This window comes from Sminthopsis crassicaudata, chromosome 6, assembly GCF_048593235.1.
Source record: "Sminthopsis crassicaudata isolate SCR6 chromosome 6, ASM4859323v1, whole genome shotgun sequence".
NCBI classification, from domain to species: Eukaryota; Metazoa; Chordata; class Mammalia; order Dasyuromorphia; family Dasyuridae; genus Sminthopsis; species Sminthopsis crassicaudata.
Window position 1 is genome coordinate 558,228 of NC_133622.1, and position 26,599 is coordinate 584,826.

General features: G+C 50.2%; 1 protein-coding gene across 2 annotated transcripts in view; it reads left to right on the forward strand.

Annotated features, from left to right (window-relative positions):
* Nucleotides 1-2,440: 2,440 nt before the first annotated feature.
* PPP2R2C (protein phosphatase 2 regulatory subunit Bgamma) overlaps nt 2,441-26,599 on the forward strand; it is a 312,010-nt gene continuing 287,851 nt past the window's right edge. Inside the window, exon 1 of one of the 2 annotated variants that reach the window (XM_074276435.1) lies at nt 2,441-3,137. In XM_074276435.1, coding sequence (XP_074132536.1) covers nt 2,951-3,137 — 187 coding nt within the window. In that variant the 5' untranslated portion in view covers nt 2,441-2,950. The remainder of the gene's footprint in view (nt 3,138-26,599) is intronic. The other variant, XM_074276438.1, reaches the window with a different exon arrangement.

The window sequence follows — 26,599 nt, forward strand, 5'->3', positions numbered from 1 at the left end:
AGGCTGCGCTTAGCGCCCAAGGCTGCGCTTAGCGCCCAAGGCTGCGCTTATGGCACAAGGCAGCGCTTAGCGCCCAAGGCTGCGCTTACGGCACAAGGCAGCGCTTACGGCACAAGGCAGCGCTTACCGCCCAAGGCTGCGCTTACGGCACAAGGCAGCGCTTACGGCACAAGGCAGCGCTTACGGCACAAAGCAGCGCGCATTTAGAATCCGGAGGGTTAGAAGAAAGGCTCAAGGGCGGCTGGGAGGGCTCTGCTCCAAAAGCCTCCTTAGCACTGCGGTGCAAAAGAAGTGACTTACTTTTCCAAGATTTGCATTTGAAAGGAGGCCCAAAGGTAGGTGAAAAAAATCTAACGGAATAATATCTGCGGTGACTTTTCAGTCACTAAGGAGACGGGGTGAGGACGGGTTTGCGGGGTACAGGGGGGGTTCCCAGCCTCAGGGCAGCCTTCGGGTTCATCCCTTCCCAGCTTAGTCACCCCGGAAACGGGGGTAGTCAGAAGGGGAGCTGGGTTGGAGCCCAACTCTGGAGTTCGCTGCGCGTTTGACTTTGGACACCTCTAGACCTCAGTTTCCTTATCTTCCTATGCTCCGAGCTCCGAGGGTCGGCGGAGTTCTGGCTCCGAGCTCTGGGGGTCGGCGGAGTTCTGGCTCCGAGTTCCGGGGGTCCGCAGAGCTCTGGCTCTGAGCTCCGGGGGTCAGCGGAGTTCTGGCTCAGTCGGCAGTGTTCTGGCTCCGAGTTCCGGGGGCCGGCAGAGTTCTGACTCCGAGCTCCGGGGCCCGGCAGAGCTCTGACTCCGAGCTCCGGGGGTCGGCGGAGTTCTGGCTCAGACGGCAGAGTTCTGGCTCCGAGTTCCGGGGGCCGGCAGAGTTCTGGCTCAGTCGGCAGAGTTCTTGCTCCGAGCTCCGGGGGTCGGCAGAGTTCTGGCTTAGAGATCTGGGGGTCGGCAGAGTTCTTGCTCCGTCGGCAGAGTTCTGGCTCCGAGCTCCGGGGGTCGGCAGGGTTCTGGCTCAGACGGCAGAGTTCTGGCTCCGAGCTCCGGGGGTCCGCAGAGCTCTGACTCCGAGCTCCGGGGGTCGGCGGAGTTCTGGCTCAGAGTTTTGAGGTAAGCAATCCAAGAGGAATGCCGGGAATGGTTTCGGTGTGGGGGAATCTCGTGTCTCGGTAGGTCTGCTCCTTAGGGAGCGCGGGTGTGGTCCCCGAGCCAGAACTCTGCCGGCCCCCCGGAACTCTGGCGACCCCCGGAGCTCGGAGCAAGAACTCTGCCGACTGAGCCAGAACTCTGCCGACCCCCAGATCTCGGAGTCAGAACTCTGCCGGCCCCCGGAGCTCGGAGCAAGAACTCTGCCGGCCCCCGGAGCTCTGAGCCAGAACCCTGCCGACCCCCGGAGCTCGGAGACAGAACTCTGCCGACTGAGCCAGAACTCTGTCGGCCCCGGGAGCTCGGAGCCAGAACTCTGCCGACCCCCAGATCTCTAAGCCAGAACTCTGCCGGCCCCCGGAGCTCGGAGCCAGAACTCTGCCGACCCCCAGATCTCTAAGCCAGAACTCTGCCGACCCCCAGATCTCTAAGCCAGAACTCTGCCGACCCCCGGAGCTCGGAGCCAGAACTCTGCCGACCCCCAGATCTCTAAGCCAGAACTCTGCCGACCTCCGGAGCTCGGAGCCAGAACTCTGCCGACCCCCAGATCTCTAAGCCAGAACTCTGCCGACCCCCGGAGCTCGGAGCCAGAACTCTGCCGACTGAGCCAGAACTCTGCCGACCCCCGGAGCTCGGAGCCAGAACTCTGCCGACCCCCGGAACTCGGAGCCTGAACACTGCCGACTGAGCCAGAGCTCCGCTGACACCCGGAGCTCAGAGCCAGAGCTCTGCGGACCCCCGGAACTCGGAGCCAGAACTCTGCCGACCCCCGGAGCTCGGAGCAAGAACTCTGCCGACTGAGCCAGAACTCCGCCGACCCCCGGAGCTCGGAGCCAGAACTCTGCCGACCCCCAGATCTCTAAGCCAGAACTCTGCCGGCCCCCGGAGCTCGGAGCCAGAACTCGACAGAGGGGAAAAGAAGCCCTTCATCCTCCGGTAGCGGATGGAGGGTAAGAAATAGTCTCCCATCCCCGCTTTTCTCTTTCGCTAAGAACTTGGGCCACAGAAGTCAGCCTGGTCCAAAGAGAGCCGGGCGCCTCCCTCCTCGGGGGAGGCTGCCGGCCGGGAGGGGCCATTGCGGACACTGAACAGGCTCCCCGGAACTTCTCCGTCCCCACACCCAAGGAAGGAAGAAAAGGCTGCTCGGAGCCCAGGAGACCCGGCGAGGCGCGCCTCGCTTTAGCCAGGAGCCACCTGACTTCCCGAGACGGGATCGGAGCCAGGGCCTCTTCCCGAGCCCCGGACGCGGAGCCGGCCTCGGCCGCAGGGCCAGCCTCGGCTCGGCGGCGGGCTGAAGGCCTGCGGGGCGCCCGCTCCCCCGGCTTCCTCTCCGGGAAAGAGGCCCTGGCGGGCTGCCCCTCGGTGAGCCTTCCGGCCGCTGTGGCGGAGCCGAGGGGGCGAACGCCACTTTGCGAACCCGGAGGGGAGCCCGGTGTCCCTCCCCGCCCTCCGGGCGGGGCCCGCTCTGGGCGGGAGCCGCCTCCCTGCCTCCAGCCTTCGCCGTCCTCCCCCGCTTCCTCCCCCGGGCAGCTGCTCCGCCGAGCGCTGGCCGCCTGCACCAGCCGGCCCCGCCGGGAGGAGGAAGGACGCGGCCAAGCCGGAGGGAGGCGGCGGGGGCGGGGGAGGGCCGGCGGCGGGAGGGGCGCCCGCCCAGGGAGCCCTGGGCTCTGCCCGCGAAAGCAGCCCGGGCGCGCTCCTTCCCGCCACGCTCAGGGCTCAGAAGCCGGGGTAGCCGCTGCGCTCTTTCCCTCCTCTTTGCTTTGGTTTGCCCGCCCCTCCCCCAGCCCCTGTCCCAGCCGCGGCCCCCCATGCCAGGCTCCCCCGGAGCCGTGCCCCCGCAGCGCGGGGCGGCGGGCGCGGGGCCCGAGCCGCGGCCCCCGGCCCTGACCGCGCTTTCCCTGGGCTGTTTGCTGGCGGGCGGCCCCGCGGGCGAGGAGCGGCCGGACTGGTGCTTGTATCAGCTCCGAGGGACCGCCGAGCTGGAAGTCTCCGAAGGTAAGGGCCGCGGCCCCCACGGTCCGCTCGGGGCGGGGGAGAAGGCGGGGACGCCGCGCCTCCACCGCCCGCGTCCACCCCGTTGGAACTCCCGGAAAGCCGAAGGGCTGGGGGGGGGGGTCCTCGGCTGCTGAAAGCGAAGTGGGTGTGAGGGGCTAGGGGGGACGGAAGAACGGGCAGCGGCCGCAGACGGGATCGGGGAGAGAGCTCCGGAGAGCGCCGGAGCCGGGTCCCGGCTCCTCCGCCCGGGGGGAGAGCTGGGAGCAGAGAGGGCGGGGAAACGCTGTGGTTAGTCGTTTCGGGCCACGTTCCCCGAGTGCTGGGGGCAATCGAGAGCAGAACTATAGAACTGTGGGGGAAGTGCTTTCCTCGCGAATTACACTTGTCACTTGTCGTCTCCGTCCCTCAGTTTCCTTCGCTGTAAAATGAGGAACTCGATCTCCTAGGCCCTTCTGAACTCGAAGTCGCTGCGTTTGGAATTGTGGACTCCCAGAGGTCAAAAAGATTTGAGATTATCTTGTCCACCCCTCCCCCCCAGGCCCCTCTGGGAAACTGAGGCCCAGGGGAAGATGGTCCTTGCTCGCAGTCAGAGGTAGTAGCTGAAGGAGGGCCCGCTGAGAGAGATGTGTAAGCAAAATGAACCTGGTTCCCCCCCCTCAAAAAAGTCCCCCAAACAAAAAGCCCAACAGTCTGCTTTCGGCTGAGATTTGGAAGAGAACCCAGGCTCAGTAGGCAGAGCTGCTAAAAGGGTTTTCCAGATGGCAGGAACTGCTGAGAAATGGCTTACTCCAATAGGGGCAAGATTGTGTGGTCAGAACAGCCCTGAGAAATGGGAGGATGACTCCAGGCATTCGAATGCTGCAAAGTCTTAAAAGGAAACGCCATCTGCAGCCAAGTGTGTTTCTAGGCACCGAGAAACCTTTTTTTCTTTTTTTAATTTTGCATCAGCAAAAACAGGGAGCAGGAGAGAATATTGCAGAAAAGTAAAACCATTTCTTGACCAACTAGCCTTCCATGTACTATGAACGGTGCACACTTCTCTCTCTTCCTCTTGAAATGAATTGGATCCATTTATTTTCTTTTTCTAGAACTAGTTGACTTCCATTCACGCCCATTTAAAAATTCTGCTCTTTTATTTGTGAAACAGCATAGGAAATGGCTCATTCCTCCCTCAACAACTACATAGTGACAGCGCTGCGATTCTTTATAGAAGGCTGTAGTGTTTTACATACGTACAGCTCGGGAGATACTGTCCTGTGATGGAACATGGGAACCATCCATAACAACCTGGGGGCGGGGTTCTCTCTGGTCAGAAACTCCGAGAATCGCGGAATAACTCTTCTCCAGGCCATGCCTCCTGTCTCCAGCACGGCCGAGCAGGGCATCAGCTAATGAAGAACTCCTGGGACGGGGACCTCTCTTCCTTGGGGCACTCTTTCTCCCCTCTCTCTAAGTATTAGAAAAAGGCTTAGCTGGTGTGGTAAAACATCAGGAGAAAGCACGATTCAAATACTCTTTCTGACATTGACTTGCTATTCTAGGCAACTCACTCACCCTCTAAGCTGCAAAAAGAAGAGATTGGATTAAGGGGCTCCCAAGGTTCTCTCTCCTTAGAAATTAGAACCTGTGATGATTCTTCTATTGAACTGCTTTCTCTCCCTAAAATTTCAAGCTGCTGGTATGAGTCTTGCCTTTCAGCACAAAGCACAAACTTAATCCCTTTCCCACACACAGCCATGAAGAGACTTTATGGCACCTGCTCTGTCTTCTTTTGTTCTAGACTAAGTATTTTCGGTGTTTTTTCCGTTTTCCAAGGTGAAAATCACAGTGTGTTGTTTGTAATGTAAAGCAAAACCAAACCAAACCAGCCACAACAAACCTGACCCCAGTGGAATGAACTGGGACTCTGGATCCTAAATCTGAGATCAACTGGGGATACCAAAGCTTCCTAGTGGCATCTGAAAGAGGGATTTGAGTTATTCCATTTGTTCCCACATGATATGATATGAGCACCCGAGGTAATGAGCAGAGAAGCACATTTCGGCTTGATTTAAGGAAAAGAAATCCTAGTGTGAGACATCCAAATTTAAATGGGCTGTCTTGGGGAGCGGGGGATTCTTTCCTCATCCAAGGTTATCATAGACAACCATTTCCTGAGTATGTCTCTAGCTCCAATCACTAGTTGCATTAGGTGGTGAAGGAGGTAGGGTGTTAGGATTACTAAGTGAGAACTCAGGTTGTCTGGATAGTGACAAGGTGAGAATTCAGGTTGGACAATTACAAGGTGAGAACTCAGGTTGACTTGATGGAAGGAGCAGGCCCACTGTTGCTTTTTATCCTCCCAGAGAATGGGCATGGGATAATGCAAGGGCTTCTGGGAAGAACCACTTCAGCCAATGAGCTTGCTCCTTCCATCAAGTCAACCTGAGTTCTCACCTTGTAATTGTCCAACCTGAATTCTCACCTTGTCACTATCCAGACAACCTGAGTTCTCACTTAGTAATCCTAACAGTAGGGGGGCATGGGAGATGCTGCAAGATGTTGTCAGGGGCAGCATTTTGCAGGCTGCGCTAATAAAGTAGGCTTGGAAGGAAACTTGGAGATCGTCAAGTCCAGTCCTTTAGTTTTACAGATTAGGAAGTGGAGTCCCAGGCAGTGAATAACTGTTCCACCAAAGTTGCAAAAGCCAGCACGGAAGACAGAACTCTGGACTGCAGATACATTTTCCCATAATTAGTTTCCTTTCATACCTGCTGCCAACTCCATGCTTCTCTTTGTCACTTTAAGTTGGTTTTTCCTGCAAGACCAACAGAGAGATCTGGCTGATCTGAGGGCTGAGAGATCTGGCTCAGGCTCCTGAAGGTCTCCCAGGGAATACAGAATGATCAGTTGCTTGGAGGTTCGAGAGGTCAAGTGGGTGTGGGACTTGCTAACTTCAGAAGTCTTTTCCAACTTGGAAGTGGTGAGATCCTGTGACATTACATGTGGGCAAAGAAAGTGTCTGCTTATGAAAAGCTTTGCTCATCAAGATAATGGGCGGCCTCCCTTTGGAGGTTTTGCTTAGCCTCCATGGAGGATCATTCTTCCTGAAGTTATTGTCAACTTCATAAACTCCTCATTGCCCTGAGGGAGAGAGCTACTCTCCTGTTTTCCAGCTGTGCTGCTTTTCCACAATGGGCCTTGGTAAATACAAGTGATTCACTACCAGAGCTGTTTTAATGGCCTTGAGAGAGGTGTTTTTGTCTGTGTGGCTCCAGAGAAGGTAGCTGTGTTTGCCTGGTAATGAAATCTTTTAGAGTCATTTGATTTTAAAGCACGATTTTTCTGAAATTCTCATGTTTTTAGCCACTCAGGACTCTGGTAGGGAGGTCCATGGTAATAGCAGCAGTGGCCAGCTGATAATGTCCAGGCAGACTGTGTCAAAGATTTTGTATTTTGAAAATGTATTATCTCTGACAAATTTTCAGCCTTTGTCTTCGTTCTGTCTTTGGGTTTTGGGAAGGATCTTTTGCCTTTGGGCTAAAAATCTCGAATGCAGATTGGCTTTCCATAAATAGTTTCCTGACTACACTGGAATGTTTGTCACTTAGAAGGTTTCTAAATTTAGGTTTGCCTCCCGTGATTCCTTCTCCGGAGACATGTTGACAGCAATTGTTAAGGCAATAAATACTAATGAGTGGAAATCTGGATCCAGGACTCTCAGCTGGGCCTTGGGACAGCACCATTTCCTTCTAGGAGCCACAGGACTGCTTCGTTTCCTAAGGGATGTGGTATCTGTATATCTGAATCTCTCCTTTTCCTCTGCTACACCAGGAAGCCGCCTTTACCTAGCACCTTGTACATTTTGACATCATCTCCAATGATCCTTACAATGCTCCAGGGAGATAAAGTACAAATATTGATCGCAGTAATATCTAACACTATAGAGGTCATGTCCCTCCATCTTTTCAACAGTCCTGGGAGGTGGTGGTTATTATTATCCCTATTTCACAAACGAATACATTAGACTGAGAAAGGTTCAATCATTTTCTTAGAGTCACACAGCTTCTACATGTCTGAGGCAGGATTTGAATTCAGGTCTCTACAACTCCCACTTCCACTACTTACCTCACTTCCAGAGGAGGAAACCTAAAGAGCATTGACTCAGGAGACCAGAATTTGAAGTACTTTCCTAGTGGGTGTTACTATTGGACCTAAATAGTCCTCAATGTCGTCCTCTGCCACTTGGAGGGATTAGACTAGATGGTCTCCACTTCGAACTGAAATCCTGTGATTGGTCAGGAGTTTTGGAGGGACGCTTTCTGGTGTGAAGCCCCCTCCCTCCCAAGCTTGTCTTTGAGGTTTGTCCATACCCAAGTAGATCTTTCAGCCACTGATTAAGGCTTAAACAATCCGATGTGCACTTTCCACGTGGTGTATGTGGCTGAAAGAGCTCCTGGATTTGACCAGAGAACACAAGGCTGGAGGCCTTCTGTCCCAATCCTGGCTCCACCATGACTTCAGAGGTAGAAGAGACCAATGAGCTGGTCCACGGTGAGCCCACCACCAAAGCGGGTCCAGGGCAGGGTCCTAGTCTTCAAGAGCAGAGCTTTCAAGCTGGGCCCTCACCCCAGAAGCTCAGCGCCTTCTGCTGTGCTGTGATACTTGAGTTGATGTCTGGTAGAGATCGATTATACACACATCAAGCAGCGGTCCTCTGACTCCCAATGCTGCTTCAGTTAGAGAGGGTAAGGGCCGTTTTCTGCCATCAAACAGCGGCAGGCTGTGGCCTAGGGGGCCATTTCTGTCCGACTGACAGTATGTCAGTCGGACAGAAATGGCCCCTAACCTGTGCGTGGCTGGAGCCAGACAGAGAGGGCTAGACACTGGACAGTCAGGAATCAGACAAAAGTATAATTCCAATGCCAGGGAAGTGGCTTACAAGCAGAGACACATGCGCTGTGCCCCGGTCCTGGTGTGAGACCCACTCCATTGGGGCTAAAGCGCAATCTCTCTGCCCAGGGCCACACGGTAGCCCTGACAAGGAGGGTAACAGAACAATGAGATAAGTGTGATTCGAGGCAGGACTTCATGACCGGAACATGGGTGCTTGTCCCAGCTTGGTGCTAGTCAAAGCAGCGCAATAATTGTGAATTTGCCAGAGGATGAGATCATCCAAAGGCCGAGAGCAAAGGATGAGTGTTGTGCCAAACTTGGGAGTCTTGGCTCTGGAAAGCAAGCTACCTCCTAATATCTTGACATTTTCTCCTTTTGACCAAAGAGAAGAGGGGAGGGTCTGAGAGAGTCCCTACCTTTTTGGCCAAGAAAGGAGAGGCAGGTATAAGCCAAGAGGTCACAAGAGACCAGTTGGGCCAGGACCGATGTTGCCCAAGGGATTAGTTTCTGGGGGGGAGGGTGTCCCAGGATTCGTTACTAGCCACTGTTTGCTTTCAAGCAGAAAAGCAGGACAAAAGAATGTAGAGGGAGACAAAGGCCAACCTGTGCCTGAATCAGGGCCTTGGTGTCTGGGCTCCTAACAAAGAGGAAGAAGAGGATGAAACAATCAGCCCTCGTCTGGAATCCTGGGTGTCTCATCTGGATGATCTCCATCCCCTCGCTTCCCACCACTTTCCTGGTGCCTTAGGAAGATAAGGCTAAATTGACGTGCCTCGTGACAGTCTTTCTTCAACCTGGCTCCTTTCCTCTCCCTTGGACAGTCCATTGGCATGTCCAGAGGGCACTTAGCCTCCTCCCTTCCAAGTGGGCTCCATCCCCAAATGTCCCTACAAGCTTCTAGTCAGACAGCCTTGAAGCAGCAGCCTTCTTGTGGCCCCTTTCCTCTTTCACCCCCCTCGTATTTCAGTGGTTTCCAGGTCCTGCCGTTTCTGCCTCTCCAGTCTCTCTGGTGGACCTTTTCTCAGCTCGCGTAGGTGGCCCCTACCCGATTTCAGTTTCCTCCCCATTCCCTCCGGCTTCTGCCATTGCTTCATTCTCTTTCCCCCAGCAGCTCCCAATTTCTCTTTTACAGCTGCCAAGATAACTTCCTGAAGCACTCCCCATTTCAGTCCTCTCTTCTCAAACCTTCCCTGGCTCCCTGTTAGTTTAAAAGGGGGATTCTTCACACTGCTGCTCCCAGCACTACGGAGTCTGGCTTTCACCTCCCCTCCCAGCTTTCTGGAAAGATCTCTCCTTCCAGCGCTCTTAAATGGGGCCCAGTTTTCATGGAGAGCAGTTCGGGGCCTCCGCCTTTGCGCATTTCCATCCCCACTCTCAATCAGTCCACTGGCGCAGTCCCTCTTGCTGCGGGGACACAGGCAGGGCACAGACAGTGGCGTTCCTGCCTTCCTCCAAGGCTCAGCTCACGTGGCTGTTTCCTGAAGCCTTTTGCGAGCCCTCCACAGACTACTTTTGCTTCTTTGGCTATTTTTGGATCACCAAGCTCGAGTTCTCCTTTCTCCTGTCATCCATTAGCTAGGTTCAAGGCCCTGCCCCTCGAAGGTTGGGACCGTTTGGTTTTTCCTATTGGCTCTCCAGCATCTGGCAGAGCGCCTGGCAGACTGGAAGCCTCGAATAATGTTTCTGAGCTGGACTGAATTGACTGAAATGTCCCAGGTGGTCCCAGGTCGGGAGATTGCTTGTCAGGTGCTCCCTGCCACCCCCAGGGGCAGCCTCTCTCTTCTGGCGGTCGGCTCGGCTGTGGAATCCTCCCCGCGTCAGATTGCTTGGACCGGGCGCTGCCACGCAGAGGAAGCTCAGATTTAGCCCCAAATTAGGGGAAACTACGGCAGGGTGCCCGAGCTGCCTTCCTTGCTGGAGCGTGCCTGGGCGTAGCTGGCCATTTCCCAAATCGCCACATTTGTGCCGAGCTTCACCTGCTGAATGATGTGGATGCCTGTGAGTCGTGTGAGCACGCGCCGGCCTCGCTTCGGGCCCTCCCCGCTGGCCGGCACCTCCTGCACCCTGTGCGTGAGGTCGCCCACTGGCTTTCCCAGGCTTTCAGCTTCTGCCTCCCTGAGATGGACGGCGGGAGTGAGGGGTCTCCGAGCTTCCTCTTATCTCTGAACTGAAGGACTGGAAGGCGGGGGTGCTCAGGGGCCTCCTGAGAAACGGCGGTTCCAGGTGGTCAGTCAATCGTCTTCCAGCTTAAGAGTTCTATGATCTCAGTAGTGGTGGTGGTGTGTATGTGTGTGTGTGCGCGTGTGTGCTTGTGTCTATGTACGTGTGTGTACATCTGTGCGTGTGTATATGTGTGCGTGTTTGTGGGTGTGTATGTGTGTGCTCCCCACAGAATCCATCCTGGAGCAAGCCGCGAGGTACACAAGTATAATGGGCCTGTCCCACACCACGGAGACCTTAGAATAGCGGCCGACCATTGGGTCTCCCACTCCCGCCCACCTGAGTGACCCTCAGCAAGTCCCTCTACTTGCTGTAGAACGAGCCTACGAGTCGGCCCAGTTAAGCCTGTTCTCATTCTGAAGCTCCCTAGTTATCATCGGGTCCTATCCTGGGTCAGGGGTCGGAACTGTGTCACTAACCACCAACCAGCCTCCATCCACCTCGCACTGGGAGCCAGGGGCGATGCTGCGCCGGAGATCCACCCCAACAGCCCTGCAGCAACCCCGCTGTTAATGGGGCAAACTGAGATAACCCCCAAAGGGGAGCCATGAAGGGCGAGGGGAAGATCTCCTGTAGAAAGGGGGACTTTCTCTGGGACTCCAAGGCAGCCAAGCGCACCAGGAGGCAGAAGGACCAGGGAGCATCTTCCAGGAGCCCTAGGCCTGAGAGGAGGGGGATGATGGGGCCAGCTGGGGGGAAGGGGATGCTCCAGTGGAGAGGAGGATGGGGGTGACCCAGCTGGGAGGAGGAGGACGGGGGTGACCCAGCTGGGAGGAGGAGGGGAGAGATGTGCCAGCTGGGAGGAGAAGGACGGGGGAGATGCCCCAGCTGGGAGGAGGAGGGGAGAGATGTCGCAGCTGGGAGGAGGAGGAGGACAACGCTAGGAATGGCAAGGGAACCAGGAGATGATCTCAGGCCCCTCAGGGTGTGGTCAAAGGCAGAGGGGGGAAGGGCTGCCTTATGGAGGCATGTTACTCAGCTTCCCCACGTATAAAAACCTGAAGAATGTCCCCACTCTTCACGGCTTCCCTTCCAAAGTCATCTGGGGAAAGCACAAGGTCTCCCTCAGTACCATGGTGAGCAAGGCTTCCTTAAAAGTTCGTTTGGGAGACCAGATGAATCATTTCATTGGAAAGGGAACCCCCCCCCCCCCCCACAAACACACACACTTCCCCAGGACGCTTCTCTCTACAATGCAGAACAGACACTTAGGCCGCTATGCGTAGTTGGGGCGACTGAAAGGTTAAAAATGGGGTGACGCCAGTCACGCGTCGGAAGCCACACTTAAGTCCCGTTCTCTCCAACTCTCCCACGGGCTTCCTACCCACAGTTCCCTGCTTTAAAGTGGAAAGGCCCACAGAATTTGGGATTCTTATGAAGATTTCAGCTCTAGCCCCTTTGGGAGACTTTGCAGCTTAAGGTGAAAGTTTCTTTACACGGGAATTCCACGATTTAAGGAAAAATGGGCTCTTGGGGGTCCTTCCAGTTGTCCCTTGGGGGAGGACGCCTATTCCCACTGTGAAGCCTTCTCAGTCTGGGTTCCAAAGTAGAGTTCTTCATCGAAGCCTCAGGGAGAGAAGGCCCCCCATGGAGTGGAAGGGCTCTCCTGGGGATCCCAAGTGGGTCCGGGGCTTGCTTTTCAACTCGTCATTTTTGGCTGCGTCCCCATTCCGCCAGAGGCTTGTTTTCCTTGCCTTGCCTCCTGGGGGTGCCCACAAATAAATAATTTTTCACTGATTTAAAGTAGAAAGGCCCTCTGCTGCAAGTATATTTATTCATCTGCTCGATCACTCCTTCATTTGTTCCTTCAGCAAATATTTATTAGGCACCTCCTGTGTTCAATGGAGAATCATAAAGCTGGGTTCCTCTTCCCTCTCTCCCCCCTCATCCTCAGAAGACACATATTCAAATGAATGGGATATGAACTTGAATGGGAGAAGTGCTTAAGAAGTGCCATAAGGAACAGGAACAGGAGGAGGAAGAGGGGAAGGAAGAAGAGAAGTGGTAATAGTATGAGGAGGAACAGTGTAGATGTATTAGGAGAAGGAGGAACAGGAAGAGGAAGAGTGGCAATGGTAGTACTGGGAATAGTAGGAGAGGTAGGAAGAGGAGGAGGAAGAGTGGCAATAGGAGGAGGAGAAGAAATAGTGTAGAGGTAGTTAGGAAAAGGAGAAGGAGGAGGAGGAGTGGTAATGGAGGAGGAACAGTGAAGAGGTAGTAGGAGGAGGAAGAGGAAGAATGGTAATAGTAGGAGGAGGCATAGTAGGAAGTTAGTAGCAGGAGGAGAAGTGGTCATAGTAGGAGTAGGAATAGTGGGAGAGATAGGAGGAGGAGGAAAAGGAGGAGTGGTACTAGTAGTAGGAAGAGTAGGAGGAGGAAGTGTAGAGGTAATAGAAGAAGGAGGAGGAGGAATGGTAATAGTAGGGGGGGAGTAGATGGAGGAGGAGGAGAAGAATGAGGAAGAGTGCTATTAGTAGTAGTAGGAGGCATAGTAGGAGAGGTAGGAGGAGGAGGAGTGGTCATAGTACTAGTAGGAAGAACAGTGTGGAGATAGTAGGAGAAGGAGGAGGAGTAAATGGAGAAGGATGAATAGTAATAGTAGTAGGAGGAATAGTAGGAGAGGTAGTAGGAGGAGGAGTGGTCATAGTACTAGTAGGAAGAACAGTGTGGAGGTGGTAGGAGAAGGAGGAGGAGTAAATGGAGAAGGATGAATAGTAATAGTAGTAGTAGTAGTAGGAATAGTAGGAGAGGTAGTAGTAGGAGGAGGAAGAATGGTAATAGGAGGAGGAGGAATAGTGTAGAGGTAGTAGTAGAAGGAGAAGGAGGAAGAGAAGGAGTGGTAATAGGAGGAGGAGGAATAGTGTAGAGGTAGTAGTAGAAGGAGAAGGAGGAAGAGAAGGAGTGGTAATAGGAGGAGGAGGAATAGTGTAGAGGTAGTAGTAGAAGGAGAAGGAGGAGGAGGAAGAGAAGGAATGGTAATAGGAGGAGGAGTAGACATGGTAGATGTAGTAGAAAGAAGACAAAGAGTAGGAAGAAGAATAGAAGGAGGAAAAGAACAGGAGGAGGAGAAAAAATAAAGAAGGAAGAATTGTAGTAATAGTTATGGTAATTCAGTATGATGGGAAAACGGCAAATCTCAGCGTCAGGATGACCTGAGATCAAGTTCTGCCTCTGAGATATTTGGGCAGAGGGATCCTTTCAGTAATTCAGCAAATTCTCCAAGCTGAAGGATGTACTCGGTAGAAAGAGCAGCTTAGCAGCTCCACACACAAGTAAAATCCCTGGCATTATATTCACTAGTCATAGTCCATCACTAAAATGATTTGGGCAGCCAAATGGAGGATAGACTACACTGGGGAGGGACTTGAGGACCCCCAAAAGGCTATTGAGATAATCCAGATGTGAGGTGAGAAGTATCTGCCCCTGGGAGGCAGTCACAGGAGAGAAGAGAACACATACAAGACATGTTACAAAGGCAAAGGCAAGAGGACAGGAAACAGCTTGGCTGTGGGGAGGTGGGAAAGAGGGAAGGAGGAGACTTCAGTTGCTGTCCAGATGTTCTTTGTCTGAAGGCCCTAATTTAGGGCTTGGTGCTCCCTCTCAGCCCTTTAGAGCTTGGTGCTCCCTCTCAGCCCTTTAGAGCTTGGTGCTCCCTCTCAGCCCTTTAGAGCTTGGTGCTCCCTCTCAGCCCTTTAGAGCTTGGTACTCCCTCTCAGCCCTTTAGAGCTTGGTGCTCCCTCTCAGCCCTTTAGAGCTTGGTGCTCCCTTTCAGCTATGGCACCCTTTCTCCAACATTTTCAGTCCCCTACAGCAGCCCCTCTTTTAGCCCTAGTCTCTTCTTGTTGGGGACTGATGTGTCTTCCTCCTTGTCCGCCATCGGGACATATTCCACCATGCCTTCTCCCTGAAGTCACTCCTTGCTGGATGGAGAAAGTAGAGCTGGTCCCCCAGTTCCTGGAACCCAGAGCCCTTTCCATTTGATAGGATTCTAATTTTCCTGGGAGTAGCAAAGCTACTTGGATCTCTCCTCCAGGCAACGTTGGAGTCAGACAGTCTCTGATGAGTCGTTATCCAATCTAAGCAGGGAGTAGAAAACCTCCTTTGGCTTTTCTGGCCATCCAAGCATTTCTGAAAGGGCACATCAGGGGCTTCTTGTGGTCCGTTATCAGACACAATGAGAGACTCCTCCCAATAAGCAGTGAGCCGGGATCATCCAGGGGAGATGGCGGGAAGGAATTGTCCCATTTTGCCTCTGTACTGGAAATGCAGTTTGTAGGTGTGTCTGGCTTTGTGGATCGGGGGATGTGGTCTTTCTTGGCTCATTTGGCCCCTTCCCCTGACCTATGAGGATCTCCTCCTCCTGTGAAGTCCCTTCTTTAGCAGTCACTGCCAGTATTTATCACATGCAAAGGACCTTTTCCCAACCACTCCTTTAAGCCCTGAGCTGAGCCTGCTGTCCACAGTCAGAATACAAGAAGGGTAGAGTGGGGAAGCCTTGACCTCAGGAGACTTCCTACCTCTCACTAGGGCTCTTATCTGCCTCTTCCAAATACTCCAGGAAAAGTGCCAGAGTCGTTAGCACCTGCTCCATTCCGTTGTTTCCAGAACCCTGCCTGGACCTCTTCAGGTGAGCTCGAGCTCTCACTTGTGGCCCCCTCCGTCCTCCTCTCCCACGCTGCTCCACTCCTACAGCACTACAATATCCCAGAACGGTGGCGGCAGGAATGCCAGACCAGACCCAGAAACTATGGAATAGCAGAAGGCCGGCAGCAGCAACGCCTTCCGACCCGGAGTGCAAAAAGGGATCTTAGGGTTTACCTGATGCGACTTGCACATTTTAGCCATGGAGCAAAGGAGGTCAAGAGAAAACCCCTCTCCTCTTTCCGCTGCCTTCAGGCTATGTTAGTCTCAAGAAGAAGGGCCCTTTCAAAGAGAAAACCTCTCCTCCTGTCCATTCTTGTTTTCATCGCCCATGTCTCTCCCCATCCTGAGTCTTTCCTTCCTGCCTTTGCCTTTATTGCTCCTAAAGAAGCTAGTAGAACAAAAAGAACGGGGAGTGTTGTTTGACCTCGAACAAGTCCAACGAGCCATGTAAGCCTCTGTAAAAGGGAACAGTCATGCCGGTCCTCCCCATCCCATAGGGTGATCATGCCCCCCAGAGCCATGAAGACTCTTGAGAGACGAACTATTGCTGTACTCGGCTCCATGAGGGGAGGGCCTTGTCTCATAGTCATGGCGATGAGATGGAGCGTTCATGACGGGCCTTAGGTTTTGCAGAGTATTTTTTTAATTTCATCCCCCCCCAAACTCGGGGAGGTAGGAGCTGTTATCACCCCAGCTTCACTTATAGGAGCAGAGGTGAAGAGAGCCGTTCCGCCTTCCTAACTCGGGGTCCGACTCCTGCACTCACGGAGCCACCCGGCCGCCTCACATATTCTCCCAGGCATGCTACCGCTTGGGAATCCATGCCATTTTGTGAAGGTAAAAAGGGACCGTTAAGTTAAAAGTTGGGGATCCCCTGCTGGTGTAGAGATGAGGAAGTGGGCTCACAGGTGGTCCTTGAACCCTCTGGCTGGCCAGGCCAAGTCTCTGGTCCCCGCTTGCTTAATGGACCAATGAGGGCAGAACCTCAGGATGCTCCGAGGGGCTGATTGATCTCGGCCAAGGTTGGGGAGAGAAGATACTTATCCAAGAGCCCAAAGCGCCCGCTGCACCGCTGCTGGTCACGTGGCAGAGGCCTTCGGGGTCAGAGGTCAGAGGTGGACTCCTAGGAGCCATTTACAGCTTTCTCAGCCTATTTTTTTCCTCCTGTGGGAACCCAGTGAGGTTGGGGGCGCTCAGACCTGGAACTCACTCCCAGGGCTCCGCGTCCGGGACCGGGGCGCCAGCCGCTCTTTGTTCCCAGGGCCCCGCGGCCCGACATCCGCGGGGCATGATTTAGGTCACGGGCCAGTAACTTTTGCTCCCCATCCCTCGGTTTCCTCATGCGTTAAATGAGAGACGGGAATTAGATGCTTCTTTCCACTTCTGACCTGCCTCATCTTCGGGATTTCCCTCGTTAAAATGAGGGATGGTCTCCGGGCCCCCGCCAGGCGTAAGCGGGATGTGCTGTGGCTGGGGGGAGGGGGGTGCTGGTCCCCCTCTCCCTCCTCCTCCTCCTCCTCCCTGGCAGGAACCAGCATCATGGGTCAGGCAGGCTGCAGTGCTCGCAAAGACCACGAGAGGGCGCTCGGGGATAAGGTTGGACAGCTCCTCTGGCCACCGCGCTTGATGCGCAAGGCTCCCCCAGCGAGTGCGTTACCTCCCGGTTTTCCGCTCGTTTCCTTGATACGGGGACTCCCAGGAATGAAAGTCCCTCCCCAGTGCTCCTCAGCATCTTCTCTGCGCCCCCCTAGAGCCCCAAAGAGCTTCCTGGGGCGCTCACGGAGAGGCTCTAAGGGGCCTCCTTAGGGATCTACGCCTAGCAAGTCACTTAGTTTCCCTCAGCCTCGCTTTACCCCTCTGCAAAATGGGGATAAGACCAGCTCTGGTCTCACAGGATATTGGGAAGTTCCCCCGAGACAGCGTCTGCAAAGTTTGGTGCCGCTGCTGGGGAAATGCGGGCGTTGCTGGGGCGAGGACGCTGCGAGCGCCGGGGGAGGCTTCCAGGGTACCAGCTTTGTCTCCTTTGGCTACCCGGTCTCTCCTGCTGCAGCAGGCGTCCTTATTGGAGCGGGTTCCCGGATGCCGCTCTCCCAGACCGCCCTGGAGCTGGCCCTCGGAGCCACTTCCCTCTCCGCGTCCTCAGTTTCCTCGGCTGCAAAAGGCGGGAACTCGAAGGAGCCTTATACCTAGAATCTCTGAGCTCCCGCGAGCCCGGCCGCCCTCCCTCCCGCCCATGCTCTCTGTAGTCGGAGGCTTCTCTGTCCCAGGCGGCTATGAGTTAACGGGTTCTCTAAAGTCAGAGGAGGATTTCATCTTATTCATCTTCCCTGGGCTAATGGGGGGGGGGGGGGGGAGGTAGCTTCCGAGGGAACAATGTATGGTTTATTCGGCTGAAAACCCTCCTTGAGATCCTTCCACGTCCCTCAGAGCCCTCAACTGCTCCCAGCCAGGCTAATTTTCGGCAGTTTCGATGCATTTGCATTTAGCAAACTATAACATTTTGCTTTTCGAAGTGGGGTTGGGGAGAGAGGAAGGACCATTATTGCACAGGCAGAGTGCCTGGCCAGGAAAACCCCAGGTTTCGGGGAGAATACCCAAAGGCAAGGGGCATGGCGGCGGCGGGGACCGCACACTCTGTCCTATGAGAACTGGTTGAAGGGAAGAAGGGGACCGCTTATACAGCACTTTGTAAACTTTCTGCTACGTAAATCTCAGGTATCATTAGTATTGTTAGCAAATATCCAAGAAGTTGTTATGGACAGGAATGATGGTCTCGTGTCCTTTGTATGCAAAGGAAAGAAGGAGCACAAATACGGAGGTCGTAGGAAGGCAGACTTTTGTATGTTGTACCAACCTAACTATGAGTAGCACTGCCGCTCCTGGGAGGCCGTGGGCACAGGGAACTCCTGGATAGGAGCACGCCCTCTACCCAGACCAGTGGTCACCATCTCTGTAATTTACACAGAGCACTGCGGGCTTAAGGGACAGTCTGTGCACTGGAGAACTGCAGCCTGGGACTTGCCTGGCTTTGAGGTCAATTAGTCCCACTCTGTCCCCCATTTAGGCGGGTGTGGCTGCCTCTCTCCTCTCAGCTCCAGAATGTTTAACATTAAAAACAAAACAAATGCACTTTCCTCATCACTAGGTGAAATAGAGTTACCTCCATTTTATAGATGGGGAAACTGAGATTGCAAGAGACTGCCTCAAGGTCACACAACTCATGGGCACTGGGACAATGAAGAATTTCCTAGTGATTAGAAGAAATTCCCTCTGAGGTCATGAATTTCCCACAGAAACAGGTTTTCAGAGACTGATTATTGACTACTCTTTTAGTAAGCATTTACTAAGTGCTGACTCTGCGTGCTAAGTGCTAGTCACAACTGAGAAGCAAAGGCAGTCTGGCTCTCCAGGAGATCCCAAGTGGGAGAGGACAAGTGCTTTGTGAGACAAAATGGAGATAATCCACAGAGGGAAGGTGCCATTTTTAAGGAGGCCTTGGAAAGGGTGGGATTTTAGAAGAGGGAGAGAAAATTCCAGGACTGAGTGATAGCTAGAGAAAATTTTGAAACTGGAAAAGTGTCTAGTACTAGTAATGGCACCCAATGGTGTCCAGTACTAGCAATGGTACTGAATGTTGTCCAGGACTTCCCATGGGGCCCAACAGTATCCAGTACTAGCCATGGCGCCTAACGGTGTCCACTTCTAGCCATGGCGCCTAAAGGTATCCATTACTAGCAATGGTGCCCAAAGGTGTCCAGTACTAGCCATGGCTAGGCACCCAACGGTATGTAGTACTAGCAATGTCATCTTAAAGTATCCAGTGCCAACAATGGCACTTAAAAGTATCAGTATTACCAATATTACCTAACAATATCCAGTATTAGCAATGGCACCCAAGAGTGTCCAGTACTAACCATAGTACCCAACAGTATCCAGAAGTAACAATGGTGCCCAACGGTATCCAGTACTAGCCATGGCGCCCAACAGTATTCAGTACTAGCAATGGCATCTAAAGGTATCCAGTACTAGTCATGGTGCCCAACAGTGTCCAGTACTATCAATGGCGCCCAGCGGTGTACAGTACTCACCATGGCACCCAACAGTATCCAGTACTAGCAAAGGCACCCAAGAGCGTCCAGTACTAGCCATGGTGCCCAACAGTAGTACTAGCAATGGTGTCTAAAGGTATCCAGTACTAGTCATGGTACCCAATGGTGTCCAGTACTTTGGTGTCCAACAGTGTCCAGTACTAGCCATGGCACCCAATAGTATCCAGTAATAGCAGTGGCACCCATCCAGTATTAGCAATGCTGCTCAACAGTGTCCAGTGCTAGCCATGGTGCCCAATGGTGTCCAGTACTAGCCATGGTACCCAAGCGTATCCAGTACTAGCAATGGCGCCCAACTCCTCCCAAAGCCTTCCTTCATTGGAAAGCAGAAAGCCCTGCCCGTCTTCAACTTCACAGAACAAAATGTCCATCTCACAATGAGCTCATACTTTTCAACTCACCACCTTGCTGCTAATTCAAGGCTTATTGAGCTGGTGTTTCTCAGCCTCTTTCTCAACAGATTAGAGGCTCAGAGGAGGCACAGCACTTTCCTTCCAAAGCCTCCCTTTATAGGGGGTAGGAACTATACCTCAGCCCCTTACTCTACTTTGCATCTATTGCCCGGTCAGGTGACAATTTGAAAGAACCTTTTCTGTTTTCTTTTCTGTGTTATTTTCCTCTGTAGCCAGTGACCTCTTTGAGAGTGGAGATTAATTCTTTTTTAATTATATCCCCAACACTTAGAACAATACCTGGCATATAGTAAGCATTTAATAAATGTTTATTGGATTGAAGGAGGTCAACATCCCAAACCACAGGTGTGTGTGTGGGGGGGGTGTGTGTGTGTGTGTGAGGGAGGGAGGGTGTAAGGTATAAAAAGACTAGAAAGGTTGGGAGGATGGGTTATGAAGGGTTTTGAATTCAGAGGATTTTAGGATCCTGTAGAAGTTAGAGAGTCACCAGATCACATTGAGGAGAAAGATGATATGGTCAGAGCTGTGGTTTAGGAAGCTTTTTGGCAGCTGAGTGAAGGAAGAACAGAATGGAGAGGTGGGCTGGGGTTGGTTGGACAAGAGGCTCTGAGGGCTTGAGAGACACCTGACACATAGTAGGCCCTTAATAACCATTTGTTGATGGATTGATAGGAGCTTGGACAAGTCACTCCAGGTCTCTGGGATCCAGCTGCCTCTGGGATTTAGAAAACATAAAGGGAGTGTATGTGGCTGCACTAAATGCTCTCTGAGGTCCTTGCAGCTTCAAATTCTGTGATCACTATTCCAATTTTAGATATTTAGTCTCACCCCAGGTTTGAGTTCTCCCAGGCTTTATATGTCAGGCATTTGATTAAAAACCTAAACTCGTTCATTGCTGCTTGTTAGTGTAGGTAAATTAACTTATTGATTTTAAGCTAGACTGTCACAGTGATGAATTATAAGAAAATAACAGTCATTTCTGCTTCAAGCATGTAACTGGTTTCTTGTATCAATGTGTACATGTGACTATATGGGATGGAATCTTCAGTATCAATCAATCAATTGACAATAAAACATTATAGTTTGTTCTAGGCACTGTGAATGAATTTATCAAAAGGATGCCATTGTCACTTGTACGTATGTCACTTCCTCCCCAAATCAGGTTTAGGAAATACATGAGTGGGGCATATCAGCATATTTTTAGTAATCCTAACAATTGCTAACATTTGTAGAGTGCTTTCAAGTTTATAAAATGCCTTTCTCTGAACTATATGGTGTATAACATTTCCATTTTATAGAAGAAGGTTAAGTGATTTGTGATTAGTCCAGTACTAGCTATGGCACCCAACAGTGTCCAGTACTAGTAATGGCACCTAAAGCTATCCATTATTAGCAATGGAACCCAATGGTGTCCAGTGCTAGCCATGGTGCCCAATGGTGTCCAGTGCTAGCCATGGTGCCCAATGATGTCCAGTGCTAGCCATGGTGCCCAATGATGTCCAGTGCTAGCCATAGTGCTCAATGGTGTCAAGTGCTAGCCATGGTGCCCAATGGTGTCCAGTGCTAGCCATGGTGCTCAATGGTGTCCAGTGGTAGCAATGGCACTTAAAGGTATCCAGTACTAGTCATGATGCCCAATGGTGTCCAGTACTAGTAATGGCACCTAAAGTTATCCATTATTAGCAATGGCACCCAATGATGTCCAGTGCTAGCCATAGTGCTCAATGGTGTCAAGTGCTAGCCATGGTGCCCAATGGTGTCCAGTGCTAGCCATGGTGCCCAATGATGTCCAGTGCTAGCCATAGTGCTCAATGGTGTCAAGTGCTAGCCATGGTGCCCAATGGTGTCCAGTGCTAGTGCTCAATGGTGTCAAGTGCTAGCCATGGTGCCCAATGGTGTCCAGTGCTAGCCATGGTGCTCAATGGTGTCCAGTGGTAGCAATGGCATTTAAAGGTATCCAGTACTAGTCATGATGCCCAATGGTGTCCAGTACTAGTAATGGCACCTAAAGTTATCCATTATTAGCAATGGCACCCAATGGTGTCCAGTGCTAGCCATGGTGCCCAGTGGTGTCCAGTACTTTGGTGTCCAGCAGTTTCCAGTACTAGCCATGGCACCCAAGAGGGTCCAGTACTAGCCATGAGGCCCAACTGTATATAGTAGTAGCAATGACACCCAATGGTGTCCAGTGCTAGCCATGGTGCCCAATGGTGTCCAGTGCTAGCCATGGTGCCCAATGATGTCCAGTGCTAGCCATGGTGCCCAATGATGTCCAGTGCTAGCCATGGTGCCCAATGATGTCCAGTGCTAGCCATAGTGCTCAATGGTGTCAAGTGCTAGCCATGGTGCCCAATGGTGTCCAGTGGTAGCAATGGCACTTAAAGGTATCCAGTACTAGTCATGATGCCCAATGGTGTCCAGTACTAGCAATGGTGCCCAACAGTGTCCAGTACTAGCCATGGCACCCAACAGTATCCAGTACTAGCAATAGCATATACATATATGCCATTTATATGTTTATATCATATATACATATATGTGTATATATGTATATATTACTAATGTATAGTATGTAATTATGACATAATAAGTAATATAATAGTATATTAATAAGTTATTACACAAGCTTTAACCTCAGTCTCCTGAATCCAAGCTCAATTCAAGTCTCCACCCTTCCATGTTGCTTAGTACCATAGAAATTTGAGGACTTGAAATGAGAACTTGTGAACCATGCACTTTCAGTAATTTTCTTAACTAGGGGAAAGAACATTTCCTGAATTTATCATTCACACCTCCAAAACCTGCTTACTTTCCAATGTTGTGTGTGTGTGTGAGGATAAGTTCTGGAAAGAGAGAGAAGTAGCAGTAAAGAGAACAGAGATAATAAAAAAATAATGCAACATTTATATTTGAGTAGAAATGAAAATAAAAACAACTCTAGCTAAATATTTATGTATGCATATATTTACACTTCTGGATCTTTTAAATTTTTTAACATCATCATTTCCCAGTATATTCCCATTTCCCTCACAGAGAGCCATCCCTTATAATAGAGAATAGAAAATAATTTTTAAGAAAATTTACCCAATACATTAACTAAACTTTACATTATACAAAGCACTATACACACATCAATTCCCCTCCTCTATGAAGGAGAGAAGGAGAGGCATTCTAATATCTTTTTGGAGCATCAAGCTCGATCCTGATGATTTCACAAAATTAAGATGAGGTTTTTGTTACTACCATTTAAATGGTGGTGGTTATTATGGGCACTGCCTTCTTGCTTCTGCTTACTTTGCATCAGTTCCTAGAAGTCTTCCTGTGATTCTCTGTTTTCTTGATGTTTCTTAGAGTGCTAGATATTTCTGTTTGCTCATGTGCCACAGTTTTTTCAGCCATTCACTAGATGATGGGCATCTAAACTGTTTCCCTTCTTTGCTATCAGAGAAAACACAGAAATACATGCTTTGATGTCTGTGGAGTCTCTTTGAGGTGTTTCCTTAGCCAGGAGATCTCTGGATCAAAGAATATGGACACATTCTCTTCTGGTATAATTTCAAACCACTTTCCAGAAGGCACCGGCCAATTCACAGCTTCACCAATAGGGTACTTGTCTTTTTACAGTTCCTCCAATCTGGCCTCTTCCTTCTTTTTACATGCAAGGTGAAATATCCAAGTCGTTTGGATTTGCATTTCTTTTACTAGTGATTTTGAGCAGTTTATCATATGGTTGTTAACAGTGTGTAATTCTTTTTGCCTGTGCAGTTTGTGATTTTTTCTGAAGGTGAGCTCACAGGGCCTGTTCTTGTTTTTCTTTCTACTTCCACTGTTTATAGCAGGTGCTTAATAATTTCTCGTTTCCTGATTGGCTAACTTGACTATTTGTTTCTGTCAGCCATGTAGCCATTGAAGAATAACTTTTGGTCTTCTATCTTGTTTATTTCCTATGTATCTTAGGTATCAGGTATTCCTCATCATGGACATTTGATGAAAAGGTTTTTCCCCAAATCATCCACTTCCTTCCTTGTTACAGCTATATTGATTGTGTTAGTGCAAAAGTCTTTGAATTTCATGTAATCACAATTATCTACTTTGCTGTTTTAATTACCTGTCCTTGTTTAAAAAAAATCCCTATTCTAGCCATAGCTGTGTGGGAAGCTGTTCTGCTTCTTTTTTATTTTTATTATTATTATTATTTTTTACACTGTGGCTTTTACTATTCGGGCAACTAGAAATGTTCCAACCAAAATAATTTTGAACTAGTGATTTTTAAGGTATATCTAAATGTATTTTTGTTTGTTTGTTTCAAAGGGGTGACTCTTTGCAGTGCAGCCCAATAAACTATGGATTTTTAAAAAGTGAAACAATAGTAGCTAATGAGACTGTTCTTTAAATATTTAACATCTCATGAGACTATTCATCAGAGTTGTGACCTTAAGATGCTGTGCTCTTTCAGGGCTGCTCCCTGGGCATGAGGACTCTGACTATAGTCCCCGCTGCTGGCAAGACTGAGGTTGGTAAATTGTGTGAGAGTTCAGAGTTAAAGCCAGTTGGGTACACATATGAAGTCCAGCACCAATATGATGAGTCACCAGAAGCACAGGGCCAATAGGCTACCAAAGAAGGAGTAGGTTAGCCCAGATCAGAAAATTAGAAGTGTTTAAAGCTTCCATTCTCATCAGAATGTGACTAGCCATTATACTTCCATTTTGGAGGAATTAGGGAGACTATGTCTCCAAACAAAATTAGAAGCCATTGGTGCTGCTATTACTTATAGAGTAAGTCTCAAATCAAAGCAAGAAGCCATTGGTGTTGCCATAACTTATAGACTAAGTCTCCAAACAAAACAAGAAGCCATTGGCGCTGCCATGACTTATAGAGTAAGTCTCCAAACAAAACAAGAAGCCATTGGTGTTGCCATGACTTATAGACTAAGTCTCCAAACAAAACAAGAAGCCATTGGTGCTGCCATGACTTATAGACTAAGTCTCCAAACAAAACAAGAAGCCATTGGTGCTGCTATTACTTATAGACTAAGTCTCCAAGCAAAACAAGAAGCCATTGGCGCTGCCATAACTTATAGACTAAGTCTCCAAACAAAACAAGAAGCCATTGGCGCTGCCATGACTTATAGACTAAGTCTCCAAGCAAAACAAGAAGCCATTGGCGCTGCCATGACTTATAGACTAAGTCTCCAAACAAAACAAGAAGCCATTGGTGCTGCCATGACTTATAGACTAAGTCTCCAAACAAAACAAGAAGCCATTGGCGCTGCCATGACTTATAGACTAAGTGTCCAAACAAAACAAGAAGCCATTGGCGCTGCCATGACTTATAGACTAAGTGTCCAAACAAAACAAGAAGCCATTGGCGCTGCCATGACTTATAGACTAAGTCTCCAAACAAAACAAGAAGCCATTGGCGCTGCCATGACTTATAGACTAAGTCTCCAAACAAAACAAGAAGCCATTGGCGCTGCCATGACTTATAGACTAAGTCTCCAAACAAAACAAGAAGCCATTGGCGCTGCCATGACTTATAGACTAAGTCTCCAAACAAAACAAGAAGCCATTGGCGCTGCCATGACTTATAGACTAAGTCTCCAAACAAAACAAGAAGCCATTGGCGCTGCCATGACTTATAGACTAAGTCTCCAAACAAAACGAGAAGCCATTGGCGCTGCCATGACTTATAGACTAAGTCTCCAAACAAAACGAGAAGCCATTGGTGCTGCCATTGCTTCAAGCAGTCTGCTGCCATTTTTCTGTTATGTTCTCCAGAGCCTCAGACATTCTTTTAGGGATCTCCTTTATTGTGCCAAATTATATCCTTTGAGTGAATATTTGATTTGGGAGGATATTAATACTTTTTAACCTACTATGAGCATGAAAGGGTATAATAAATATCAAGTGCTCTATAACCTTTAGTTATTGCTATTATTAAATTATTAAGGTCATAGGTTTAGAGTTGGAAGAGATTTTAAGGACCACTTATTTAAACCCCCATCATTTTACTGATATGGAAATTGAGGCCCTGAAAGGGTAGCTTGTCCCTAGTCCCACGGGTAGAAAGTCAAGCTGGATGACATAGTTAAGAATCGGGAAAGAGTTAAAACAGTCATTACAGTCATTATTAGTTATGGAATTGTCAATAGGTCCTGACACTATTTTAATCCCTTGGTCTTGGTCTCTGCAACACCTTGTGGGGACAAAGCTGTAATGGTATGTTCGTCTAGGAGCTAAAATGTTACAGAGAAGGCAGCTGTCTGAGAGGGGAGACGTCGAGCTGGGAGTCTGGGCTCTGCTGGGCACTGGGTGGCTGTGGACTGTCAGCTGTCACATCCCTCGTCTATGATAAGAAGGTGGATTCAATCATCTTTAAAATCATTCAGTTCTGACACTGTAACAGTTCCTGTTTTCTTCTATGTCCAGAGGCCCATGACATCCTTGATGGCCTCCATTCTGTCTTCAAGAATCATGAATCAATATGAGATTTAATATTTTAAGACTGCTTTCCCCTGTAGCGCTGCACATTCTGGGTTCTAAAGTGTCTTCCAGCTCCAGTGTTCAGGCCAATTCCTGGGAAGGCTTTCAATGCCGATGATGTAAACTTTAAGGACGTCGTGCTTTGGGACCAATTTTGGCTTCATATTTAGGGATAACACATGGAGATTGTTACAGTCATCTATCATCGGGGAGCTAATGATTGAGGCTGTATTTCTATGGAAATAACAGTGGAAAGATCAGTGCCTGGGTTCAAATCCTACCTTTGACACTTGGCCAGTGTGTTCTTGACCCCCTGGGTCTCAGGCCCCTTTTCTGTAAAATGAGAAGCTTGGACTGGATGATCTTTGAGTCCTTTTAATGCTGTGTTCCTATGAGCCATTGAAAATGATTGGATTTTTAGTCTGCTTTTCGATCTTTGCTGGAAGGAGGTATGGTTGTAGGACAGACTGACAGGAACTTGCAGTTTGCTGTGAAATGTTTAATAAACAGATTTCTGGGCAGGAAATGTACCCACGATAAGACTTTTAAACACTGTTTTTTTAAATATATAACTGGTATTTTATTTCATGCATTGAAAACCATGACCAGGCTTCCAAAGTGATCCATGAGACATCCAAAAATGGTTAAGCATCTTTAAGTTTAATCCATATGAGCAGTGTTTCCTACATTACTTTCTTTAATCTAAATAATCACCA